General features: G+C 35.6%; 2 protein-coding genes across 4 annotated transcripts; both read left to right on the top strand.

Moving 5' to 3' along the window:
• Window positions 1-1,500: 1,500 nt before the first annotated feature.
• Window positions 1,501-12,881, top strand: LOC147403022 (homeobox protein LUMINIDEPENDENS-like). Its single transcript, XM_086438461.1, has 13 exons — window positions 1,501-1,991; window positions 2,477-2,504; window positions 2,825-2,955; window positions 3,703-4,055; window positions 4,151-4,244; window positions 4,330-4,423; window positions 5,494-5,623; window positions 5,712-5,754; window positions 5,841-5,884; window positions 6,252-6,340; window positions 8,442-8,879; window positions 10,828-11,372; window positions 11,891-12,881. The coding sequence occupies exons 1-13, from the start codon at window positions 1,806-1,808 to the stop codon at window positions 12,680-12,682; spliced, it is 2,967 nt and encodes a 988-aa protein (XP_086294587.1). The 5' UTR covers window positions 1,501-1,805; the 3' UTR covers window positions 12,683-12,881.
• A 1,363-nt stretch (window positions 12,882-14,244) lies between these two features.
• LOC147403021 (Cation efflux family protein) lies at window positions 14,245-23,217 on the top strand. Of its 3 annotated transcripts, none has more exons than XM_086438462.1 (12): window positions 14,245-14,873; window positions 15,332-15,401; window positions 16,288-16,385; window positions 16,621-16,766; window positions 17,449-17,564; window positions 18,244-18,340; window positions 19,977-20,061; window positions 20,698-20,760; window positions 20,898-21,003; window positions 21,331-21,476; window positions 22,607-22,698; window positions 22,779-23,217. In XM_086438462.1, the coding sequence occupies exons 1-12, from the start codon at window positions 14,520-14,522 to the stop codon at window positions 22,894-22,896; spliced, it is 1,491 nt and encodes a 496-aa protein (XP_086294588.1). In that variant the 5' UTR covers window positions 14,245-14,519; the 3' UTR covers window positions 22,897-23,217. The 3 variants fall into 3 exon arrangements, with proteins under 3 accessions (XP_086294588.1, XP_086294590.1, XP_086294589.1); XM_086438463.1 differs by having other exon boundaries at window positions 14,794-14,873; window positions 15,332-15,415; XM_086438464.1 differs by lacking the exon at window positions 15,332-15,401 and having other exon boundaries at window positions 14,733-14,873.
• The last annotated feature ends 1,147 nt before the right edge of the window (window positions 23,218-24,364 follow it).

Raw genomic sequence — 24,364 nt, 5'->3', positions numbered from 1 at the left:
ATGTTTTTTTTTTTTTTTTTTTGTGTGGCAATAACTCAAGAGTATTTAAATTCTCAATAAGAAAGTTCAATGTGAGTAGAGAGTCAAGCCTCTAGCCAACATGATCTGAGCTCTTTGCTTGACAAAATAGTAACCTTCATGTCAAGTTCACCTTCAGGGAAGCCAATAGACTTGCGGGCATACTTGCTTATTTATTTACTACCCAATATACTAGGATTATTATTATTAATTTTTTTTTCCTGGTTTTCCTATTATGTTAGATTGTAACTCTCTTTTTCTTTTCTATATGTTATAGACTGGGGGTTTGCCTTAACCCTAATTACTCTTAAAAAAGATGATTAAGAGTTTTCAACAAAGGTTGGAGGCGAGGGTCCAATAATTTTTTTTCGACTCCGATGAAATATATAGTCTATTTGAAAAAAATAACATATATCCATTTTTATCAATCTATATATCTATATAATAAAACACAACAGTGGAGTCCACTGTGTGGAGGATAAACATTTCATTTAGCTGCAATAACTCTACTTTATTACTTTCCTCCCCTTCTTCAACTTTATTATCTTTACTCTCCTCCTCCCCCATTCCTTCCATTTTTTCAATAATACCCCCTTTAACATTACTATATTTTTTTCTCTTATCCCTTCAATCTCAATTTTTTTTTAATAATATATTTCTAATTTTATTATCTTTCTTATTTAACCTCTTTAACCTTCAAAAGGATGCCAGTGCATATGACACAGGTGAAATCTAGTCTATATAATAAAATACAACAATAGTCATATTCCAATTATAGTTGTGGGCTATAAATGTCCCCTCCAATTTCAGTGGAGTGGGGTCCATATTTTTTCTTCATCCCTTCAACTTTATTGTCTTACCTTTCCTTCCTCCACTTTTAATAATATCCCTCCAATTTTGTTGCCTTATTTCTTTTACCCTTTTTCAATTTGAAACCCTTTCCTTATAAACATAATAAAATTTTGAGTCCTAAGAAGGATCGTTTTGCTCAAATGGAGTATCACATCATACATCTAACACCAAAACCCTCTAAGTTTCATTGAAATACTTAGATAAAAAAATAGGAAATAATTTCTTTTGAACTAGATCCAAGGTTTTGAAAATGGATGATTACCATAAATACTTTTCACTTGAATCTCAATGAAAGCATCTATGGTTTCGTACATACATGCACGTCCGCGATGTGAGAATCGATGTATATTTTAATATTACTTCAATATATATTTTTTTAATAGTACCCTTCCAACTTTATTATATTTCTTACTTTACCCTCTTTTGACAATTCTAAGTAACAGTCTAATAATGATTTTTCAATAGGTTGATGTGTAAGAATAGTATAATGGTGTGGCAATATGCATGCAGACCAAAAAGAGGATAACTCTTGAGGCGATGAAACATTGGGTATTCTTGGTCATTCTTTTGTATCGAAAGGGTATTTTGGTACGTTCATGTATCTATAAGCCAGTTTTCTTGGCGCGCGTGGAGCTTTCCTTCTGTGGGAGTGGGACTGCTGGATTCATAGTTCTTGGTACACCAAATCTCTCTCCCTCTCTCTCATCGTTTAGCGAAACCGTCTTTCTCTCCCCCTCTTTTCACCAAAACAGCGGTGTTATCAGCAGGAATACAAAACCCTAACCCTAGTTTTCTTCTCGAAAATCGAATCGCAGCTTTATTGAAAAGCCCTATTTAGGGTTCATCTCCCCTTCGAGCCCTAATGTTCTACCACCATCTCTGTTCTCTCGATATGTGATCTTTATTTGCAAGCATTCTCGTTGTTAGGATCGATAATGCAGACTTCGAAGGAGAATTCAACAACTACTCTCATGGAACTTGATATTGGAAACTCTACGGAGTCTTTCCAGAGATTTTTAGAGTCGCAGAAAGAGCTTTTTCACAGCCAGATCGATCAACTTCAGAAGATCGTTGTCACCCAATGCAAGCTCACAGGAGCTAACCCTCTCTCTCAAGAAATGGTACATCTTTTGTGTCGATGTGGTTTTCTTCTTTTTGATTAATTAGTGTGTCGAATGTCTATTGAGATTTGCAGAATTTAACTTGAATTTTCGTCTTGAAAAATGCAAAATTTTAGTTTTATCTGTTAAAAGTTTTCTGTGATATTCAAAGAAAGCGTTTTCTTACCTTGAATTCTTGATTATTAAGGTCATTGATCAACTTCCCCCCTCTCCCCCCTCAAAATCTTGATATTTTCCCTCCATTGAGATTTGAAGAATACTTAAATTTTCTTCTTGAGAAATGCAAACTTTTACTTATACCTGTTAAAAGTTTTCTGTAATATTCAAAGAGACGTTTTTTCTCAAATTCTTGATTGTTAAGGCCATTGAAGGTGGTTTGATCAATTTTCACCCCCTTTGAGCAATAATTACCTTTCGATTGTACTCTTTCTTAAACTCCGGATACATTTTAAGCTTACTCAATTTGCATTTTGTTGTATACGCAGGCGGCGGCTGCGTTATCAATTAATATAGGTGAGTAATGAAGCAAATCTATATTCCATTCTAATTTACTTAATTGGTTGGTCGTGATTTCCTCTATTCCCTGTTTCCTCTAGTGCATGTAGTGACCCTTTTAATATTCTAGTCGGATTACTTGGAAGATCTGATATATATATATATATATATTTTAGTATTATAAGTATCTTCAAGGTTTACAAGTACTTGCCAAATTCAATGTATTTTAAATGTTTGCCGAGGATCAAAATTGTTTTCGGATTTTTCTTTTTTTGTATTATTAATGATGTGAGTTCTACAATCATTGCAATGTAATTTACTAATATTACATTTTGCAGGAAAAAGACCGAGGGATTTGCTAAACCCGAAGGCAGTAAAATATATGCAATCAGTCTTCTCTATCAAAGACACAATTAGCAAGAAAGAATCTCGTGAAATTAGTGCTCTACATGGTGTTACAGTCACTCAGGTTATTTCTTTTCTCACATGCAGCCCTGTCTACTGCCTGGTTTGTGTGCTGTATCATGTGATGCTTGTTTTAATGCTGAATACTTTGTATTAAGAACCAAGTTGATCTGTTATAGATTTAGTGGGAAATGAGATTCCACGTCTAGGTTTGGACTTCAGCTCTTCTTGAATTGAATTCAATGTTTTGTGTTCTATTGTAGCTTACTCACCAAAAGAGACCCTGTGCCACTTTTATTAACCTTTTTGTTTTGCATATGTACTATTGATAATTTAGGTTAAAAAGAATATGGATACCACATATGCAATCTTATCTACTCCATATTCATTCAAATGGATTCGCAAATCCATTAATGTCTTAGGGGTTGGATATATGAGATGTCCAAACCTGGTTCATTTCAAAAGTGATTATATGGTATTCTCCAAAATTTTTAGAAAATCTGATTAGACTCTTGAAAGAAAAGAACAATTTTTTATCTGTTCATCACCCTAGATTGGAAGTAGTGATCTTATATAGCTTTGGTCCATGAAAATGTGGTGTTTACTGTAGCAATCATTTAGTTTTGTTGAGAATTTAATTTTTTTGTTACTGAACTCAAGGTTTTTTCCTTGCTTTTAAAAAAAATAAAAATTGTAGTTTGGTGTTTTTTGAGATTTTTCTTAGTTTCTTCGACTTACACGATATTTCAAGTGTTTGAATTGTATACTAGATAAATATATTGCTTACATTCAAGTCTTTTTGAAGTAGCAGGTTCGGGAGTTCTTCGCTGGTCAGCGTTCAAGAGTGAGGAAATTTGTTCGCTTATCAAGGGATAAGGCAATTAAGTCTGATTCATGCAGGGCATCTCTGGATGGGTGCTCCACTAGTTCTGATCCTACCGTGCAGGTTATCGATCAAGCTCCTTTGAACTCTGTGGACCCAAAGACCGTTGAAGAAGCTCCCTCGTGCTCATCAAAAGAGGAAACAATTCCTGATATGGATGAATCTGATAAAAGTTTCTTTGAGAACATCTTTACTCTGATGAAGAAAGAAGTGACTTTCTCTGGTCAGGTGAAGCTAATGGAATGGATCCTGCAAATTCAAAATTCTTCAGTATTACTTTGGTACTCACCATTCCACATTTCTGTTCTTTGGAATGATAATGTTGTAATATAGTCCATTACCTGATGCAACCATTATTCTCCAATATATTTTTCAGGTTTTTAACCAAAGGTGGTGTAATGATTTTAGCAGCGTGGTTGAGCCAAGCAGTTCTTGAAGAACAGACAACTGTTCTTCTTGTCATTTTGAAGGTCTTTGTTTTGTTGTATGGTGTGGGTTACCTATCTGCTTTGTGTAATACAAGCCTTAAACTAAATTGTAATGGTTGTTACACAGGTTCTTTGTCACCTTCCATTACATAAAGTTCTACCAGTACAGATGTCTGCTATATTGCAAAGTGTTAACAGGTTGCGGTTTTACCGGACATCAGGTGGCTTTATTGTAAATTTTGTTGTCTTGTTAACTCATAACTATTGTGCACTCTCTCTTTATATTCTCGCTTACCTATTAGATGATCGTTAACTAGTAGTGAATAGCCTCCCCCAGTAATTGGGCTAAGGCATAGACGATGGGAACCAGTAGACAAGGGTTCGATTTATTGAGCTCTAATAGAGTTTGGAAATTCGATTTACTGAGGTGTGAGGTGAGGTGAGATGCTCGGTTGGCGAATGTCTCAAGGCATAAGGCGTGAACCTCATATGCGTGGATTTCTTATATAAATAATATAATATATATAGATGATTATTATTTAAAAGTAAAGAATTAGGGTAGCTACCACACTTAATCAAATTCCAAGTTTTAGTCCATACATTAGGCATGAGCCTGACATCTAAGGTGCACCATGAGGTGTAAGCATCACACACCTTTGAAAACACTTTGGGCAGTGGAGAGGTGCAGAGAGCCCATCAATAATGTTTGTATTGTCATCTAATATGCTTGTAGGAGTTACCCCATCAGCTGTATCTATGTTTTGAAAATGTCAATAGACACTGGAAGGATTACTAGGTTGAAAGGTGTAGTCTATGCAGTTAAGATGTTACAAATGATAGTGGTTGGGAGACTTTGGGGCTGTTTTGAGCATCCTTGGAACTGTAGCCAGCTGCTGGGATGTTTCTGTTATTATTGGCAGAAATGTAATGTGACATGAAAACTGTTATTACAGGTGAAGTGGGTTCTTTTTAAAATTCAATGCTTTATTCTGATAGGCAGTTGTTTTATTTTCTAAGTCATTTTATTTACCAAGTCATCAGTATTTTACTGTTTGCATGAAATGGGTGCCACCTGGATGTCCTAGGTGCCCACTTTACAACAAAGCTCAAGGGGCATCAAAATGTTTGATGTAAACTATATTCGTCTTTTGATAACTCTGACTTAGATGTGTAATATATTATTGAAGATACCTTAACTGTGCTAGCCATGTTAATCAGTTCCTAGCTATATATTTATCTATAATTTCCCATGGTGACCTTTAGAAACTTATTAATCTGATTTGAAGATCAGACATATCAAACAGGGCCAAGGTTCTATTATCAAGATGGAGCAAACTATTTGTCAGAAGCCAGTCTCTGAAGAAACCTTCTTTTACAAATTCCCCTAATGATGATGCACAGGAGAAAATCTTCAGCCAGAGGTACATCCATCACTTCCATTCATACACAAATGAATTCTTCTTCCCAATCCAGTTCTTGTAACCATGTTTTATTTGGGTGCGTCTCCAGTGAAATGCTCAGTGATGATTGGCTGTCCAAAGTTGATCTTTCTGTAAGTGCTTTATGGAAATCAGTTGTTCCTGCAACCAACATTTCCATTTTGTGAAAGGTTTCTTATATTTGGCTTTTGCTGCACAGGATGAGACTTTTGCTCTTAGTATCGAAAGTTCAGAGAATTGCAGGTATAATCCCGTTTTCAAGGTCACTGAGGGCCTGGTGGGTGTGCAATGTCGGTGCATTTTTCTGCAAAACCCATTTGCACGAATATATATGGTGGTTTTGTTGTTTGGAACACGATTGTTTCAAATAGGACAAAATAGCGACAAACCACTGATTCTAGGCACCCAAGAAAAAAATAAAATAAAAATTCTGTTGTTTTCTTGGCTACTCATTAATAATTAAAAACAGGCAGTAAATAATGCATATTGAGCTGCTTTGGAAAAAAGTACATCCAGACAGGCCCTTGGATGCATCCATTTGTTGACGCAGGCTTGAAGGTTTTTTTTTCCATCTTTCATTAGAAAATATGAAATCTCAATCATTCTTCAGGAAAATGGAATCTTCACAGGCTTTAAAGCAGCTACCAGCATCTGCAGGTGATTCAAATAAAAAGCAATATCGTGGTGTATCTACACCTCGTATCCTTTTTCATTTTAATAGATTAAATTTTATTTGTCCATCAAAAGAAAGAGAGGTTAAGAAGAAGACCTACCTACGGGTAAACAAGGATCATTAAAAGAAAGAAAGATAAAAAAAAGGCAATTGCACAAAACTAAAAGACAAACTGCTTTCTTTTCATTAATAAGATCCCAAAAGAAAACAAAACTCATTAAAAATCATCAATGGTTTTGCACGAATTGAATATAAGCCTTATAGTGCTAATGGTAACATCAGCGAGGGTATGCTCTGATAGAAAACTATGCTGCCCCCTTCTCTTTTAGATTTCTCAAGAGACAAAAAGGGGTGCAAGGTCAACCTTTGTTATCCTTTTCTCTACTACTGAAGCCCACATACATGTAATCCCTGATAAATGTTTGAAACAGTACCGATAAATAAGAAAAAAAATGATTCATCCCCACGATAGTTGATTGAGATAACAACTTGGGAAATATGATGGTCTGGTTATCAAAATTTTCTCCAAGGTGGTTGGTTGAATGAAAAATGCCACCTTAGATAGAATTTTGCGATCCCAAGGAGCAGAATCTGGAATTTGATTTTTCTTCCTTAATTCTTTCTAGTGGGCGGTGTACCTGTACCCTTGTGTAATGAATTTAGCTATGCTTTGACCCATCCTCTCTTTTTTCCTGAGCTTGCAATTACCCAATTCGTATTTGTCTGGATTTCAATCATTGTAGTAGATAATTCAGTGTGCCAACTTTCTATATTCCCAGCTTCTTTTTTGACTTTGAACAAGGACAAGTAGAGTAGTGGATGGAGGAGGGTGTATTTGATTCGAGTGGTTCTTTCATTTGATGAAACATTGTCTCCATATTTTCATTCGTTGGTATTTTTAATTTATAGTATATCCTTTTTGCTCTCTGCAAGGTAAGTGGAACGCTAAGTATCCATCCCATTCCAACTCTGATGAACTATTTTTTGGTATTAAACTCTACATGATGTGATGCTGCTCCAGGGCACCTAAGAATGCATTTGTGAATCCTTAAATCCATAGAAGCATCCCATAGCACTATTGCGTCATCTTTAATGGTTGGATATAGAAGAGCTACCTTTTCTTATTTTTTGACAATATTAAACAAAAAGGGTAACCATGGGAAAAATTGCTAAGTAAATGGAAAAAGAAAAGAAAAAGAAAAAAAGAAAGAGACAGACCACGTAAGTATTTGAAAGCTTTACACCAGACAATATTAATGACGACTTCATGAAATGGTTCCTTCTTTCTATCGAAATCTTATGTTAATATCCTCCCAAAGACAAGCCTCAAATGGTTTTCTATTAATCAACAGAAAAAAACAATTAGTCCTAAGGTCAAATTCTCTAATACATGCATGAATGGTTTCTCAATATTTCCCATAAGAAGATATATCAGTCCTAAGACATGTAAAAATTCCTCAATTCCTTTCCATTAGGGAACACCTTAAGGGGCTTCTGCCATTTGTGTTTTGTTGCCCATCTTTTAAATATTTTTGTTGTAGACGGAGGTTCATTTCTCATCCTTTCAAGACAGCATTGAAGCTTCAAAAAAATCTTTGCTTTGGTCAAAGTATTGTCTTTGCAGAGATTTAATTGAGATGTTACCCAATGATTTCCCCTGGTTCTTTCTCTCTAAAAATCCATGATTTTCCATAGATAAACCTGCAAGGATGCATCACCAGTTTGTTAACCAAGTGGTGAAGTTCACAATGCCCAATATGCATCTGTTTTAGTCCTTTTTTTTATTTTTATATGTGAGAGTTCAGCTGTCTGCCCACACCTTTCTGTTGTATATCTTTCGGTGGCTATAATCCTCTTCTCAGTCCTCGATGATCTCTCAAAATGCACGATGTAGAGAAGTTAGAAATGATCTGTTATAGTTGGGAAAAAATTGTCAGTTTTTATTGCTTTTTAAAATTTTGAGTTTTCTTTGCTCAGGGCTTCCAATGTGTTTTTTTTTTCCAGTATAAATTCCATTAACCAAACAAGAAAAACCACCCCCAGAAATCATGATTTTAGAAGCAATCTGGAAACTGTATAACATGTTGCTTGGTGAGTTACAAAGTTGATTTCCTTAGCTACTTACAGAAACCAGAGAACGTAGAAAAGTTCTCCTGGTGGAACAGCCAGGCCAGAATACAACTGGCAGAAGCCTTAAGATTGCACGTGTTGTGCCTTCAAACCAAGGCCGTCCAATGTCGGCTGATGATATTCAAAAAGCAAAGATGCGTGCATTATTCATGCAGAGCAAGTATGGCAAGACTGGAGTGTCTTCTAATGAAAGTCAGCCACAGAAGATTGAAGTTCCAAACAAATCTTCCACTTTTCGGGCCAACCATTTACGTTCAGCATCTGAAACCTCAATTAGACCGAAAATCGAGGAAGACAAAAAACCTGCTATACTTGCATCAGAAACTTCTACTGTGGTGGAAGTTGTGATGGATTCAAAGCCGAGCTCAGGACCCCAGGAACCATCATGGGAGGAGAAATTGAAGAGGGATCAAATCCCTTGGCGGGTGCCGCCAGGTACACTTGTTTTTTTTGTTTCACTTGTTTGTTCCTTTATTATTTGTCAATTAGTATCGGGTGTAGAAAGTATTAGTATTGTGAGAAATTTGTTTGTTTTAGGAACTTAAGAATATTAAGGAAAACAATTCTAGAATTCAATCTAGATGATTCCTGAAATATCATTCGAGGGCCTTTAAAATGTTTGGTCTTTTTCATGTTTTGTACTTGAGTTGGCTCACCATGGTTTAAAATATCGGAATGTATCAGTCGATACGTATTGATATTGGCCATGACCAATACGAAACATTGACCCCAAAACATTGAATGTTTCGAGTATGTATCGACTTTATTGGTTGATACTATATCAGTTTTTTCATTAACCGAAAATTCAATCCATATGAGATTTTAAAGAGGAGTTGTGATAACTGACGCTCTTTTTTTCAGAAGCCCCCATCACAGAACCGTAGATCATTTACCTCGGGATACATATGAAAAAGATTTATGGTTCTATAACTGCAAGGTCAGGGAGCGTATGGGGGGCATCTGAAAAAAGGAGCGTGAGATTATCATTAGTCTTTAAAGAGTCGTGATAAAATGACGTGCTATAAGGTATGTGGCTGATGTGGCAAGTGCTCAGAACCATAGATCTTTTTCTTCGTGATACACAAGGAAAAGATCTATGATTCTGTGCACTTGTCACATCAGCTGTGTACAGACTGCGTACGTTTTTTGCACGTCATTTATCTTTATCTATTTTAAACCTTGAGGCTCACTTCTATCAACTCTTGTTTCTGGTGGAAATCCTGAACTCTAATTAAGGTTTAAGTTTTTATTTTACATAGGTAAGGAAAATATTTTTCATCACAAATTTGTAAAAAATTTGTTTTGTGAATGAATTGACGCCCAAAAATCTTAGTTTTTCTTCAAATATGAACTAGGAGGAAAAACTGGGATCAGGGTTTCTGCGTGCTTGACCTTTGTCTATCGATCTGTCGTACATGGAACTAATGGGTTTTCCATCTGACCCAGTGGGCTTTTTGGATCATTTGTGGTATCTTCTTGACTGTCAGATGAATCCAATTAGTTGAAAATAATTTTATCCGATTAAATCAATTTTTTTGCACTAAGAACATTCTAATGGTTGAAAACTTGCAATTGAATTGTGGGCACCATTCCTTCCATATGTATGCATCACAGATGGGTCTATCTTGGGCAGTGGAAAATAATATTGTGGGCATCAGATGGCAAAAAGGCAATCAAAATTTGAAGTTTGAATCTTGGCCAGATTAAAAAAAGCAATAAAAAATTGCAGTTTTTGGCATCTTGCTTTTCCTCTCTGGCCTTTAGTATGAGAAGTTGGGATGGCAAACTATGTTTTCATTACAATTTGGCAATCTAAAAGGCATATGGAGCCAACTTAGAAGGTGTTTGATGTGCCTGAATGTTAGCAGGGTCAATTGACCAACAAAATCTTGGTTACCATATAACAAATCAGAGAAAAAAAAAAAAAAAACTAACGTTCAGGCTTCATGACACTTTAAGGATTTAATTCTATAATGTTGAGATGGTGGTTCCAGTTAAAAATTGGATTATTTTATACATTTTGTACAAATGCAGGAGCAATTAATGCTCATCAATTATTTTGAGATTCTCCTTTGGGTATTCCCAGCATTAAAAAAGCATTATTTTTACATTCAAAATTTCAAACATAGATGTGGTCATAAAATGGAGTTCATATTTCAATTTTCAGACAAGCGGCCATTATTTCTTCCTGAAAGATGCAAGTCTGCCAAGAGTTGTTATTTGATGATGAATCAAATATGTAAATTATGATTTAATTTGAATGTTTGTTCATCTGTCGTCTTTCTTTAGTTTTCGCACTTCATCCTTATTTCTGTTATCTAAAGTAAATATCAAATTATGTTCTGAAGATTTCAGACTTTTCTGCCCATATTCCTTTCTGCAGAAATTAGAATCAATAGTCCTTGGAAAGTTAGTGCTGGGGAGAAGAGCAAAGAAGTTGAAATTCAGACAGGGAGGATATTGAGAGAGAAAGAAACCATCTATCAGAGAATACAAGACATCCCATCTGATCCTAGGGAACCGTGGGACCTTGAGATGGACTGTGATGACACCTTGACCCCAGAAATTCCATCTGAGCAACCACCCGATGCCGATGGTGCGGAGACATCTTCTTCCCCTCGCAGCAGTGAAAATGCTGCAAATACTTCCATTGCTACCCCTGCTCTTGTTAATGATGAGAATGCCTCCGAACCAGATCTCGAGTTGTTGGCTGTGCTTCTGAAAAACCCAGAACTAGTTTTTGCCTTAACTTCTGGCCAGGGAAGTAACTTAACAAGTGCGGAGACAGTGAGACTGCTCGACATGATCAAGGCTAGCGGGATTGGCTTACCAGGGGTTCTAAATAGAGTGGATACGAAGGTCGAAGTGGCTTCTATACGGTCCCCAACTTCTCTACCGTCCCCAACTCCTCCTTCAGAACGAATAATGGTGTGTAATTTATGCTACATATAAACCATACCTGTAATGGTGGACCCTAAGGACCTATGAAAGGTAGATTGGTACACAAGCACACATGCAAAGGGTTGTGACCAAACATAGAAGATGGTCTGTGCCCAAGATCGAGCCAATCAGATTTTTTGTTTCCATTAATGGTATTCGAGTGTTCCACCTATTAAATGGGTGATTGCAACCCTTTGCATGTGCATAATACCTTTGGACATTGGTGACCCATCCATCAGTTCTGCCTTTTCTCCCAGGGGTGTACCCATGTTTAATAATGGTACATTTTGAATGTCCGGACGGATTTTGACTGGACTAGGTGATCATAGCCACCCAATATGGAGCCTAAAAGTAATTCTACAGACTGGGTAGGCTTGGTAATTCCACCCATTCAACGTTGGCACCAATGTGTAGATTGGGTCCCTTGGATCTTCTCTTAATCCTCTCATGTTCTTTTTAACTTTTTAAATATTCTGTCTTCCTAACGCAAGTTTCTTAATTTGCAGAATGGACGGAGAGCAGAAGTTGTCAAGGATTCACATTTGCAACAAGTATCAATGGCCAACCGAGAAGACATTTTTCGGCAAGTGACAACTCGACCTTTGACATCCAACTTCACATTGATACCATCACCTGCCACCATCTCTCTAACTCAACAGCACCCAATCATTCACCACACAATGTCACAAATGTCGGTTGAGAGACGACCCCAAGCGATAAATCTCACGACAAATCAATCACAACCCACCACTAATCAATTGCAACAAAATATTTTGGCTGCAGGCCTACCATCACTGCAGCCAGAACCATCAAGTTTCAGACAACAAATGCAGAATGTGAAACCTGCCCCACTATCAATCGTTATCAATACCCCTAAAGACAGATTGCCTTCGTTGCCAACCCCATTGAGGCCATCACTGCCTATTTTACCTGAACCTCCTTTGTTACAACCTTTGAACCCAACCCGTCAATGGAACACAGTCGGTACTGGAATACAAACCCAGACTTGGGCCCAAAATAATCAGGACCATAATGTTTTTCCGAGGGGACCCATGTTTCCTCCGTTGCTTGCGCATCCTCATTTGGAAAGAAATGAGTATGTAGGTGAGCCGGAGTTTGAAATGTGGAGTCCAGAGAGGAGCCCGGAGAGGCCCTCGGAATATTGGTCTGGACGTAATTTTTCAGAACCCAGAAGGGATTATGGCCGGAATTCTAGACCTGACCATTGGTCGAGGCGGGATTCTGGTCGGCGGGATGATAGGCATGGGAGTAGAAGGTGGCGTGATCGACGGCACTGAGTCTGTATATTCTTGAATTCATCTCCAAGGTTGTGATAAAGAGTAGAGCTGTGATTAGTTTTTAGATCCGTTTCATGAGGCATTGAGACTTGAAAACAACTAACGATCACCTTTACAACTTCTAAATTATTGGACTCTTTTTAACTATAAATTTGAACCAATGGACATCTTGATTGATTTATTTATTTTTTGAAAGATATATGGACATCTTGATTGCAATTCCAAGAGCATGGTACCTTTTTTATGTTAAAAAAGAATCTCCCAAAAGTGCCCTTAAAAACCTTTTCTCTCTCTCTCTCTCTCTCTCTCTCTCTCTCTCTCTCTCTCTCTGTATGTGTGTGTGAAAAGTGGAACTTTGAGTAGAAAGAAGGGGAAGATTAGAGTCTGAGGGCCACGGGCACGATCGTAAACCATAGGGTGAGTCCACTGGAAGTTGCAGTTCCTTTTGAAGTCATTTTCTTTCTACGAGTTTTATGGGTGCACACACCAACATTAAATTATCACACATCAATTGATTAAATGGTTGCCAAAATTGAGTGGTGATGCTAGACCTCCGGTCTACTGTATTGTAAGTTCAATATGAGCCTTTCAATACTCCTAAGAAGTACGATCGTCTATTATCAAATGGGACCACAAAATACTGTTATACGAAAAAGGTGTGAGGCTCAGACTTCACCATAGGGCAGAAATGAATGCTTGGTTGCTGGGCAGTCTACTGAGAACCTATTGCTTTAAGGAATCTATATAGCTCGACTCACTTCCTTTCTTATTGACAATTTGATAGAATACTTTGAGTTTATATATATATATAAAAGATTATAAAAGCCAAAAATAGAAGATAGCCATACCTAACACATTGATTTTCCTAATTTAACCCAAATGTTTTTTTTTTTTTTAAATTTTATTAAATCCACCATCTTCAACCTCTTTAAAAATCATATCTTGTTATAGAGATTTGAGTGTTGAGGAACACTCACATTCAAATCATAAATTAATTAGTTTGTTACCATATTCAAATAGAGGCTGACCATACTTGGGATGGTTCCCTAAAATTCAATATGACCACTTAGTTCTACCTTGCCACAATATTGTCCTATGAAAGTGGGTGGCTTTTTTTTTTTAAAGTATCATCCAGTTTTTCTCTGTGTCATAGCCCTTATTCGGGGAATTTTATAAACTTTTTTATTCGAAACTACCCAACATCAAGTTGCCCCATTGTTGACTTGTTTAAAATCTGAGTTGATTTGGATTTAGAATGGACTACAATCATGGTTTCAAAACTTGTTTTGATGTCTCGTCTCATCCATGAATGAGATCGAGTTGTCTAGGGCAAGTTTTCGGATATGTTCTGAGTCATCTTATTCAACAATGAGAAAAATGAATTGTGATTTTAAATTTCATCCAATATTTTGATTTGTCTATCCTTCTCATTGGTGGGCAATACCGAGATGGATTGGATGAGTCATCTTAGTCTTGGACGAGATTTAAAATTATGACTATAATGAAATGGAACAAGTTTTTTAATATGAATACGTTACCTCATCGATTCATATCAAATCCAAGATTTTATAATTGTAAATTCTATTGATCAAGATTTTAATTGTAAATAATTTTTTCCTTTTTTTTGAAATCAATATAAGCTGATTTTGATTCTTCAGAGTGAAACGGATCGTTCGAGTCAAACCGTATCCGATTCCCCACGCCTTGTTCTTACATGATATCAGAACAAATGTCAGAATTGTTCCACTCAAGATTTCTTTTCTCCCGCCATCTCGCCTCCTCGTAAACAACAAAGCAAAACTCTCTCTGTTTCTGAAGGATCAAAATTCAATCTCAAATGGGTTTCAAATTCTCTAATTTCAGTCCCTTTTACAAAATCTTTATCTCCAGAATCTCTTCTTCTTCTTCTTCTTATTCTACCAACAGATCTCGCTTCAATTATTTAATTCTCCCAATTAATTCTCTTTTTCAAGATCCCTCCTTAATCTTCTCTGAAAATCCCAATTACAAGATCACCAAAAGATGGCACGTCGGCCATTCTCACCACCAACATTCCGGTAAAGAGGATGACCACGTTTTCAAATTGGGGCTCGCCGCCGACATTGCTTTGGCCACCGGAAAATCTCTCACAGGCTACCTTTCCGGCAGCACTGCGATCATCGCAGATGCCGCTCATTCCATCTCAGATATCGTAAGAAAAATTCATCAACTTTTTAATTTCAGCCTCTAATTTTATTTATTTAGTTAGTTTGTTTAAATGTGGTCGGGATATCTGTTTGTCGATGCTTGATGTCCTCAAATAATTAGTAATATTTTTTTTTAATGAAGATTGATCAGTAATTGTGCACAAAGTGTGATTCCTTAGTAATTTGTGCTCAAATAATTAGCAAGATTTTTTTTCTTGGATATAGATTTATAACAAAATTCTGCATAAAGTGCGATTCCTTAGTAGTTTGGCTTACTGTTGTTGCTAATATCCGCCATAATTTCTTCCATTAGTCATCATTTTAGAATATATTTTTCTATTTACTAATTGGTACGAACATATGGTTTTGTCTTTAGGTATCTTTTGTGATTTGTTGTAATTGGTTATTTTTTATGGAATTGTGAATCATTGCAAAATTTTCGCAACTTTTTTTTTTTTTGCAGGTCCTTAGTGGTGTTGCTTTGTGGTCATTTAGAGTTGCAAGGGCGCCTAAGGACAAAGAACACCCATATGGTCACTCTTAATTTGTACCTACGTGCTAATCCATTAATCTCATAATATGCATGATTAACCTGTTAGCATATTTGTGTGTTTGGGAGTTTATATATCAATTGTTGTTCCCATCTAAATGTAAAGTCATCAGTTGACCCTTGAAAGTGATCCGAGATAGAAGTACACATGTTTAGTGGCACTTTAAAGTTGACGAACAAGGATGCATGAAAGAGCTTTAGATATTATTATATATGATTACCTGGGAAAATGAAAAAAAGAAGAAGAAATTTCACAAAAGATAGATTTGTGTGTGGGCATGGGCATATGAGTGTGGGCATGAGCGGGTGCATGGGTGTGTGGAATTAGCATAGATTTATATGTTGGGCATGGGCGTATGAGCATGAGCGTGTGTTGGTGTGGCGCTAGTGAGTGTGCACCACATGCCTGCATCTAGTAAATCCTTCTCTTCCATGGCTTGGTTTGACAAGTTGCAAAGTAGCTTTGAGGTCGTGGGTTCAAGTCCAACTTACCCATAAAATTTTTTTTTTATTATGTTTGTATTTATGACATGTTTTCTTAAGAGGAGGACCGCCAGGTCCCCTATTTAGCACCAAAAAGCCCAAGGAAATTCATGTGGAAAGGGAAATTGTTTCCATTTTCAAGGATTTCTCTTAACCTCTGTTATATTAAATTTTAATTTATTTTCAAACATTCAATCAGTTCCCCAATTGCCATGTGGTGAAAACTTGGTGGGGTTCAACTAGGTAGCCAACTGAGGGTTCTGTTAGCTATGTTCCATCTGCATACTTAATGTACCTTGAGCTCATTTATTTTCATGAATACTTTACTTTTTCACGATTAATCATGCCATGCCAGTGTTTAATTGTTCTCTCTTTTTCCTGTCTAGGGCACGGTAAGTTTGAGACTTTAGGAGCTCTTGGAATTTCTTGCATGCTTTTGGCAACTGCAGGTGGTATTGCTTGGCATGCTGTAGATATTTTGCAGGTAAGAATCAAAATATGTTGCTTCAATCCCCAACGAAAAGTAGCTAATATAATTTTTCTATTATTAAGATCCGTTTTTCACACTTTTCAATCTCACCAAGAGTGAATTATGAAAGGGTCTTCTTAGTTTTTAACTGAGACAACATACCGGTTTCAATTATTTGATGAGAAATGTCTCGTTTCAATTATTTGATGAGGAATGTCTCTTAGAGATTTAAGTTCTGTTACATCTGCAGGGACTTCTGACATCAACTCCAGAAATAGTTAACCACTCAGTGTCGAATGGACATGTGCATAGTCATGGACATCACCATGGAATCAATATGGAGCACCCTATACTTGCTTTGAGCATGACAATCGTATCAATTTCCGTTAAAGAAGGGTACTGAGCTGGCATATTTGGACTTCTTACTAAAGGAAAATTTCCTATTATTTTGTATATGAGTATTTCCCAGAAAAAAAATGGACCAGATTCCTTTAGTCTGGTTGGTGTTGGATACTAAAGTATCAAGAACAGCTGACACTAGAAGAACCCTTACTAATCCAATTGGAATCTCAATACTTAAGTTTGATTCAGGGTGTGAATGAGTCAATTCTGGTTATCTCAGGCTTGGAGCAGCATACCCAGAATTGGAACCCATTACATACGATGGTTCCAGGGTCTCACTGTTCTAGTTCTGGTACTTAAATATTTGACCCTGGAACTGGAATTGATGAGCACATGGTTCCCCATTTAGTACTCATTATTCATTTGTTGCATCAAAAAGAAAAAAAAAGAGGCTCTCATGTTCAGATGAAAAACCTTGACATCATTAGCGTTATTCTATAGGTTGTTTCCGAATCCTACTTTATTTATTTTGGCCCAGTTCCTGTTCCATTGTACCCAGAACTTGACCCTATTATGTACATTGGTTTCAGTTATGGCCTTGAACCAGGTTGGTCTGGAACCAGGATAATCAATTCTATATTATTAGCCACTCCAATATATTCGATTCAAATGCATTTAGTTTAGCCTTGCTGTTTTTGTTGTAGTTCTTATCATAGTATATTTTATGTACAAATAGGCTTTACTGGATCACAAAAAGTGCTGGGGAAAGGGCAGGGAGTGGATTAATGAAGGCGAATGCCTGGCATCATCGTGCAGATGCTGTCTCATCAGTAGTTGCTCTGATAGGGGTTGGTAAGAACTTTCCTTTATTGTAGGGAACTTTAACTTCTCTAAGGCTCTTAATTAAATCTAGTGTTAATTTTCTGGTTTTATTTTGTGTAAATCTTAACTTGATTAATCTTATAGCTCATCAGTATTTTTCTTTTCTTTTCTTCTCTTCTCTAAGAATTGTTGTATGGATAAGTGAAAAGTTCAGTGACAGGAGATAAATGGTGTAATTGTGCAGTTTGAGGTTCTGTAAAACGTGATTATAATACTTGAAAGTATTATAATCACGTTTTAGCTCTGTGAAGCTGTATGTTGCACAATTATCACATCTTGAAATTGTACTCTTTTATCTGTTTACTACTTAGTTAAAAACTGCGAGCATCCATTCAAAACGAAGGTGACGTCACCATATGTTTTAGGACGTGTGTCGGAGTGTGTCTATTTGTTCATAAGTACATTCCCAATCCACAGAAATCTTAAAAGAGTAGTTATACGTTTTTGCTAAAACTTCTATTAATATTCATTGATGCTGCTGACTTTCCTGGACAAAAAATGGTCAACAGAAATAGTGAGGGAATTTAGGTACCTTAGTTTTTTTTTTTTGTTTTGGGGAGGGGGGAGGGGGGGGGGGGGGAATTCACTGAATTATTTTAATGTCCTTGTGAACACTTAACTGAATTTGGATTGCTGATCATGACCTTAGGAGGTGCTATTCTTGGAGTAAAGTTTCTGGATCCCCTTGCCGGGCTTGTCGTCTCAGGCATGATTCTAAAAGCTGGAATTGAAACTGGGTACCAGAGGTGCGTTTTTTTTAATTTTTTATTATTTCTAATGTTCATAAATCTTGTTACAGATTCTTGATTGATCCATGTCTCTTTCCTTATTCTATAATGCAGTTGTTCACATTATTTTACTTAAAAAAGGACAAACTGCTTTAGGTGTTATATGTCTTTCTGTTTAATCGTAGTAAGTGGAAGGAGTGTAATAATTACTTAGCAGAAATAATCTTATTAAGTACATCTTAACTTGATATGAATAACCATTAAATGAAAATCAACAGCACCGTAGATTAATGAATGGTATGTTTCATTACACTGTTTTGGTTAGAGCAACGCTATGAAATCCAGATATAAGATCAGACTTAGATTTGCAAAAAAAATTCTTTTCTTGAATGCAAGTGTCCTTTTACATATTTGAAGCCTTCAAAGGCATTTGATGATATATCTTCAGTACTTCATGTAAAGAGCTGATGCAATACTAAACATTCTTTGGATAGATACTCTCAAAAATGTTTGTGGAAAATTTATCATTAGTTTAGATGTTTTATTTTATCTTGATTAACCCTAAATGTAAAGACAGTATAATAATTACTCAATACTAGTATATAGATAGTCTTTCTATCTCTCTCTCTCTCTCTCTATATATATATATATATATGTATGGAGAATGCTAGCATCCATATATATATATATATATATATATGGAGAATGCTAGCATCCAAGACCTTACGGGGACGTTAGCATTCTCCAACACTTTTTCCCAATAATACCCTACCTATTTTGTCATTTATTGAAAAAGACAAGGGTATATTAGTCTTTTTTATATAATAAATGCTTATTTATGTAATTAATACTTGTCTTATTCATAATAAATTCTAAGGGTATTTAATATTTAAAATTAAATGTCTTATTGCAATAAATGATTTGGCAATCAATGCAAACAAGCATTTATTATGTAAAAGACCAACATGCCCTATTTGTTTTCACTAAAAGACAAAATGAATATGGGTATTATTGGAAAAATAAAGTATTGGACAATGCTAACATCCCCATGAAGTATTGGACGTTAGCATTCCCCTACATATATATATATATATATATATATATATATATATATATATATATATATATATATGGACAGCGTTATTACGACCCCCATTACGACCCCCTTTGCGACTCACCGTTTGTCTTATATGGGCAAAAATGTTTGGAATGGGCTGATTTTTTGTGAGGATGATCTCTGTGATGAGGGGATCATCCTGGCAAAAAATCATCCCATTCCAAAACTTCTAACCCCATCAAAATTGATTTACAAAAATTGGACGGTCTGTAATTTTTTAACAAAAATCGGACGGTCTAGAAGTTTTGGAATGGGATGAATTTTTGCCAGGATGATCTCCTCACCATAGAGATCATCCTCACAAAAAATCAGCCAATTCCAAACATTTTTGCCCATATAAGACAAAACGGTGTGTCGCAAAGGGGGTCGTAATGAGGGTCGCAGGAACGCGACCCTATATATATATATATATATATATATATATATATTTGGAATTTTCTTCTATATTATGTTAGTTTTCAACCTTTTCATTAGATAGCTTTTTTGTGAGTTCACATGAATCTTCTCATTGTACTCTTTCCTTGATCTGTTTTTTAGTGTCATGGAATTGGTTGATGCTGGGGTCCCACTTCATCTCTTAGACCCCATCAAGCAAACGATACTCCAAGTTGAGGGGGTTATGGTGAGTACTATTTCTTTTCCATACATCTACCGATATATTTATATACTCATGAGGTGCATTTTATGCTTTTATTTCTGTGTTTTTTCTTCCACCTTAAAGCATTTTATTCATTTTAGACGGATCTTTCCAAAGTGAATCCTGTTCATTTGTATACATATCTTTCAAAATTGAAAAGTAGTGGTCTTCGACAAACCTATCGTCTGGAACATTTGAGACAGTTTTATTCTTGAGGACGACATTCTGAAGTAATTTATAGTCTATTAATTTATGATTCTGTGTGCTTGTAAGCTTATTGGTATCATAGGGACATTGAGAAGGTGCCAACTTGGGTGATACCTCAAACCTAGGATCAAAACCCGCATTCGCCCATTTACCCATAAAACAGAAGGGACATTGAACTGTCTGTGTAACTTTCACATTCTTGTGAATATGCAAGACTCCTTTTTGTCAGCCATACATTTTTCTGGGTACTATGCATTTATTTGAAACCAGGATATTTTTTCATTAAACAAGAAAAATTGATGGAGTATTTTCCATGTTGCCCAAGTGCATACTGTTGGACCATATCGTACTCATACTGTTTGTTTTGTTCACTATGCTTTTAGCATATAAAGCTTTTGTTTAACAATATCACAGGGATGCCACCACTTGAGGGGAAGGAGGGCTGGCTCATCTATATATTTAGATGTACACATTGAGGTATACCCTCCTAGTTACTTTGTTCATGTTACTGACAACCTTTATTTGAATGGCTGAAATACTGAATTTACATTAGATAGATGGACTTATTTCCATCCCTCCTCTTAAGAAACTTGGTAATTACAATGTCCTTCCAGGTAGATCCTTTCTCAAGTGTTAGTGCTGCACATGACATTGGCGAAAATGTTCGTCAACAAATTCAGAGAACTCATCCTGAAGTAGCTGAAGTCTTCATTCACATTGGTAGGCTATTTCTTTTTGTCATTTATCATAATGATGATGCTTTTACTTTTTCTGCATCACCTGTACTTGACTTTTTGAACATATAAATTTGCCTGAGAACAGTTATGATAAATCATTTGTTGTTTTATTTTTTATTTTTGGAGTTTGGCATTGGTGGATAGGTAGGAGTTGTCATTTCATCTCTTATAAGCTTTGTAAACAATGGGTGGCATTGGAGGAGGGAAAGGAATTGTTAGTCTTATTTTTTTTTGATCGATAATTGTTAATCTTATTTCATATCTTAAAAGCTTTGTAACTGGCTGACTTTTTATCCCAATTTCCTTGTAGATCCTGCAGTTTCACAATTATCTTCCAGTATTACAGACCGGCAAGAAAATCTGAAGGGAATGGACCAACCAAATTCGAATGTTTTCTTGGAGCAAAAAGATATCGAAGCGATTGTTTCCGACATCTTCTCCTCAAAATTTTCGGAGGTAATATTTTCTTGTTCTAATTCATGTATAATATGTCTAGTGTATGGGAATTTCTCTTCTACTTCTGCATGTTTTATTGTCGGACTGACAATTCTAAAGAAGGAGATTGGCTTCATGTCTTTAAAATGGTGCACCTCAATTTCTCTTAAAATCAAATTGTTTTATGAGGAAAATTTAAAACCCAGCCTGGTCTAGATGCATGATGAGGGTTCTAATGCCATGAGCCCTCAAACCTTAGTCAAAATTTATGTCAAGGGCTCCATTTATATTGTTATTATTTTTTGTTCTAAAAAATTCACCTTGACAATGAAAGGTATCAACCAAGCCACACTATGTAGTGGATGAATCAGTAAGTTGGTAAGGATTAAGCCAATATAATCTGAGCCATGTCAAAACCACCCATCTGGGTCATCAGATTCTTAACGTACGTGCCACCCAAAATAGGTTCTGACACTGAAGTTCTAATCTTGGTCATCCTCTCCCTCTATATAGATTTTTAGATCACATGTTACTTCAATCTTTTTTTCAAAAATAACTCTCTCCAATAAATGGCAATATCCGGTTCAATTCTTATGTCCACCGGTATACTTCACTTTACAAAGTAGCAATGGGGGTCAACAACATGCAAAACAACTTTTAGGTCGTGGGCTCAAGTCCAACTTACCCATAAAAAAAAAATCATGGTATTAACATGTCATGACTCTTTATATCATAGTCCTAAAACTTCCTCCATATTTTCCTGGCCATTGGCCATAATTTTCAGGGCTACCAATCTTCTTGATTAAAGCATTTGCTTGATCATTCAATCTGATTTCCGGGATGGCTCAAATGTCTCCAACAAATGAACAATATTTCAAATGGAAGTGTAAGTTGGGCATAAATATGGGATGTGAAGTAGGACAAAAAATAATTGCCTTTTAAGATAATGCTTAGTTGGGTGCCCGGGATGTCATGTTGAAGGAGCATACAGTAACCATGGTTCATGGGAAATGATTTGCCCTTTCAATTTTCAAAAAAAAATTGTAAACAGGAACCATTTCGCCATATTTTCTTTATTCTTTCATGTACCTTTTATTGCCTAGATTATTTTCATGTGTAGGTGCATATAACTTAATGGTATTGAATTTCAGAGAATGGTGGTCGAACGAACAACATTTCACTCATTACAAGGCAAAATTTTGCTCCAAATTGAGGTTTCCATGCCCCCTGATATGCTAATCAGGTAGAACTCCCCTCAACACATCCTTTTCAGTCACTGAACTACGAAAATTATGAACATATTTTGTTTTTGCATTCTACTAGAGATGCAATGGAGTTGGCAAAAGAAGCAGAAAAGGAGATTTTAAAGGTGGCATCTACTGTTCATCAAGTGAGTATTCAGCTAAGGTTGGGGAGCCCAATTCCAAAGTTTAACCATTAACCAGGACTGGATAATTGATTAAATCCATATGTTGTGAAATTTTTGTAGGTAGAGACAATACATTTATTACATTTTTTTTTTTTGAGGATTATATATATATGCACATGGGGACAGATCATGGGACATATGTAAAAACAATGTAATAATAACAATTTTTCAAAATATGAGTTAGAAGTTTTGGATTGAGCTGATTTTTTGTGAGGATGATCTCTATGATGAGAAGATTATCCTTAAAAAAAAAAAAAAAAAAAAAAATTCAGTCCAATCTGAAACTTCTAACCCCATCAAAAGTGATGTAGAATGTGGACCATCGATTTTTTACTAATATTTTTAAACCACTTTCGATGGACTAAGAAGTTCCATTTTTAAACCAACAATAGTTCCCTTATGAGTATCCACAGAAATTGTTTATGATAAAGATGGCAGGCAGCATATTGGGAGAAAGGAATATTGAATTAAGAGGAATAATTGAACACTGATTTACTTTGTTACTAACAGGGTCTTTAAATTCAAATGTACACTACACTATAGGCTCACCAATCAAACACTTAACAGTTCAATTCAGTGGACTCCAATCTTGAAGTTTACTGGACCCATGTAAGAAAATATTATCTGGAAAATAAAAATGAATAAAATCTAACCATCTTACTTGATCAGCGACTTATTTGATTATCTGAATTGTTAAGACAAGGTAATCGAAATAGTGAGGTATAGATGGGGGTGTCTGTTTAAATTGATTCTAATACACTCCACATTTGGGATTTAATAGTGAGGAGTGACTATGGTCTAAGGTTGATGTAAACTTAGATTACCTCGCTAGAATCATACTACACCTATTCGTCATCTAATGGGCACAACCAAATAGGGCTCTCCAAACCGAGACTCTTCAAGAAATATCTCATCTCATTTATCATATTTTGTTATGTATATCATCCAACAAATATTGCAATGAAATATTAGTGATTATAAGTACAAATTTTAATTAAAATCCTAATAGGTATGGCTGTTTTATTATATAAAAGAAACTCCCTTTTCTTATATCAAGTTTGTTACTCAACAAACATTAGAATGGTATCCACATTATTTCTTTTAACATGTAATAACCTAAGTTCTATCTATGTTAAATATTTAATTAAAAAAAGTGAGGTTATTACAAGTATTTAATTAAAAAAAGTGAGGTTATTACAAGTTTTTAATATTTAGAAGAGATGAGTCCCAACAATTAATGACATTCAAAAGCATGATCTCATGTCCCAAAATTGTAGAGGACAAAATTCAATGATCTTTGAACTTCTTGTTTTTCTTTTGAAAACAAGTCCTTGGATTAAGATTAAAAAATATCTTAATTTTTTTTAAATCTAGGTTTTTGACGAAATTTAGAAGTGTGTCATGTTGGAATGTGATTATCCATGTGAGTCCAGCTAAAATAAGAAGATCTGCTTCATACATAAAAGTTGGCCCTGTAATA

This window comes from Akebia trifoliata, chromosome 4 (assembly GCF_017979445.1).
Source record: "Akebia trifoliata isolate Shusen 1 chromosome 4, ASM1797944v1, whole genome shotgun sequence".
Taxonomy (NCBI): domain Eukaryota; kingdom Viridiplantae; phylum Streptophyta; class Magnoliopsida; order Ranunculales; family Lardizabalaceae; genus Akebia; species Akebia trifoliata.
The sequence above is the reverse complement of the archived record's forward strand: the minus strand, read 5'-3'. Positions and strand labels throughout refer to the sequence as shown.

What these genes read in the sequence shown, in the direction of transcription:
- LOC147403022 (XM_086438461.1), top strand. Translation starts at nt 1,806, where the DNA reads ATGCAGACTTCGAAGGAGAATTCAACAACTACTCTCATGGAACTTGAT. An exon ending in TGCGTTATCAATTAATATAG is followed by an intron (nt 2,505 to 2,824) that starts GTGAGTAATGAA and finishes TACATTTTGCAG; the next exon opens with GAAAAAGACCGAGGGATTTG. An exon ending in AATTCTTCAGTATTACTTTG is followed by an intron (nt 4,056 to 4,150) that starts GTACTCACCATT and finishes TATATTTTTCAG; the next exon opens with GTTTTTAACCAAAGGTGGTG.
- LOC147403021 (XM_086438462.1), top strand. Translation starts at nt 14,520, where the DNA reads ATGGGTTTCAAATTCTCTAATTTCAGTCCCTTTTACAAAATCTTTATC. An exon ending in TCCAAGTTGAGGGGGTTATG is followed by an intron (nt 20,062 to 20,697) that starts GTGAGTACTATT and finishes ACAATATCACAG; the next exon opens with GGATGCCACCACTTGAGGGG. An exon ending in ATTTAGATGTACACATTGAG is followed by an intron (nt 20,761 to 20,897) that starts GTATACCCTCCT and finishes ATGTCCTTCCAG; the next exon opens with GTAGATCCTTTCTCAAGTGT.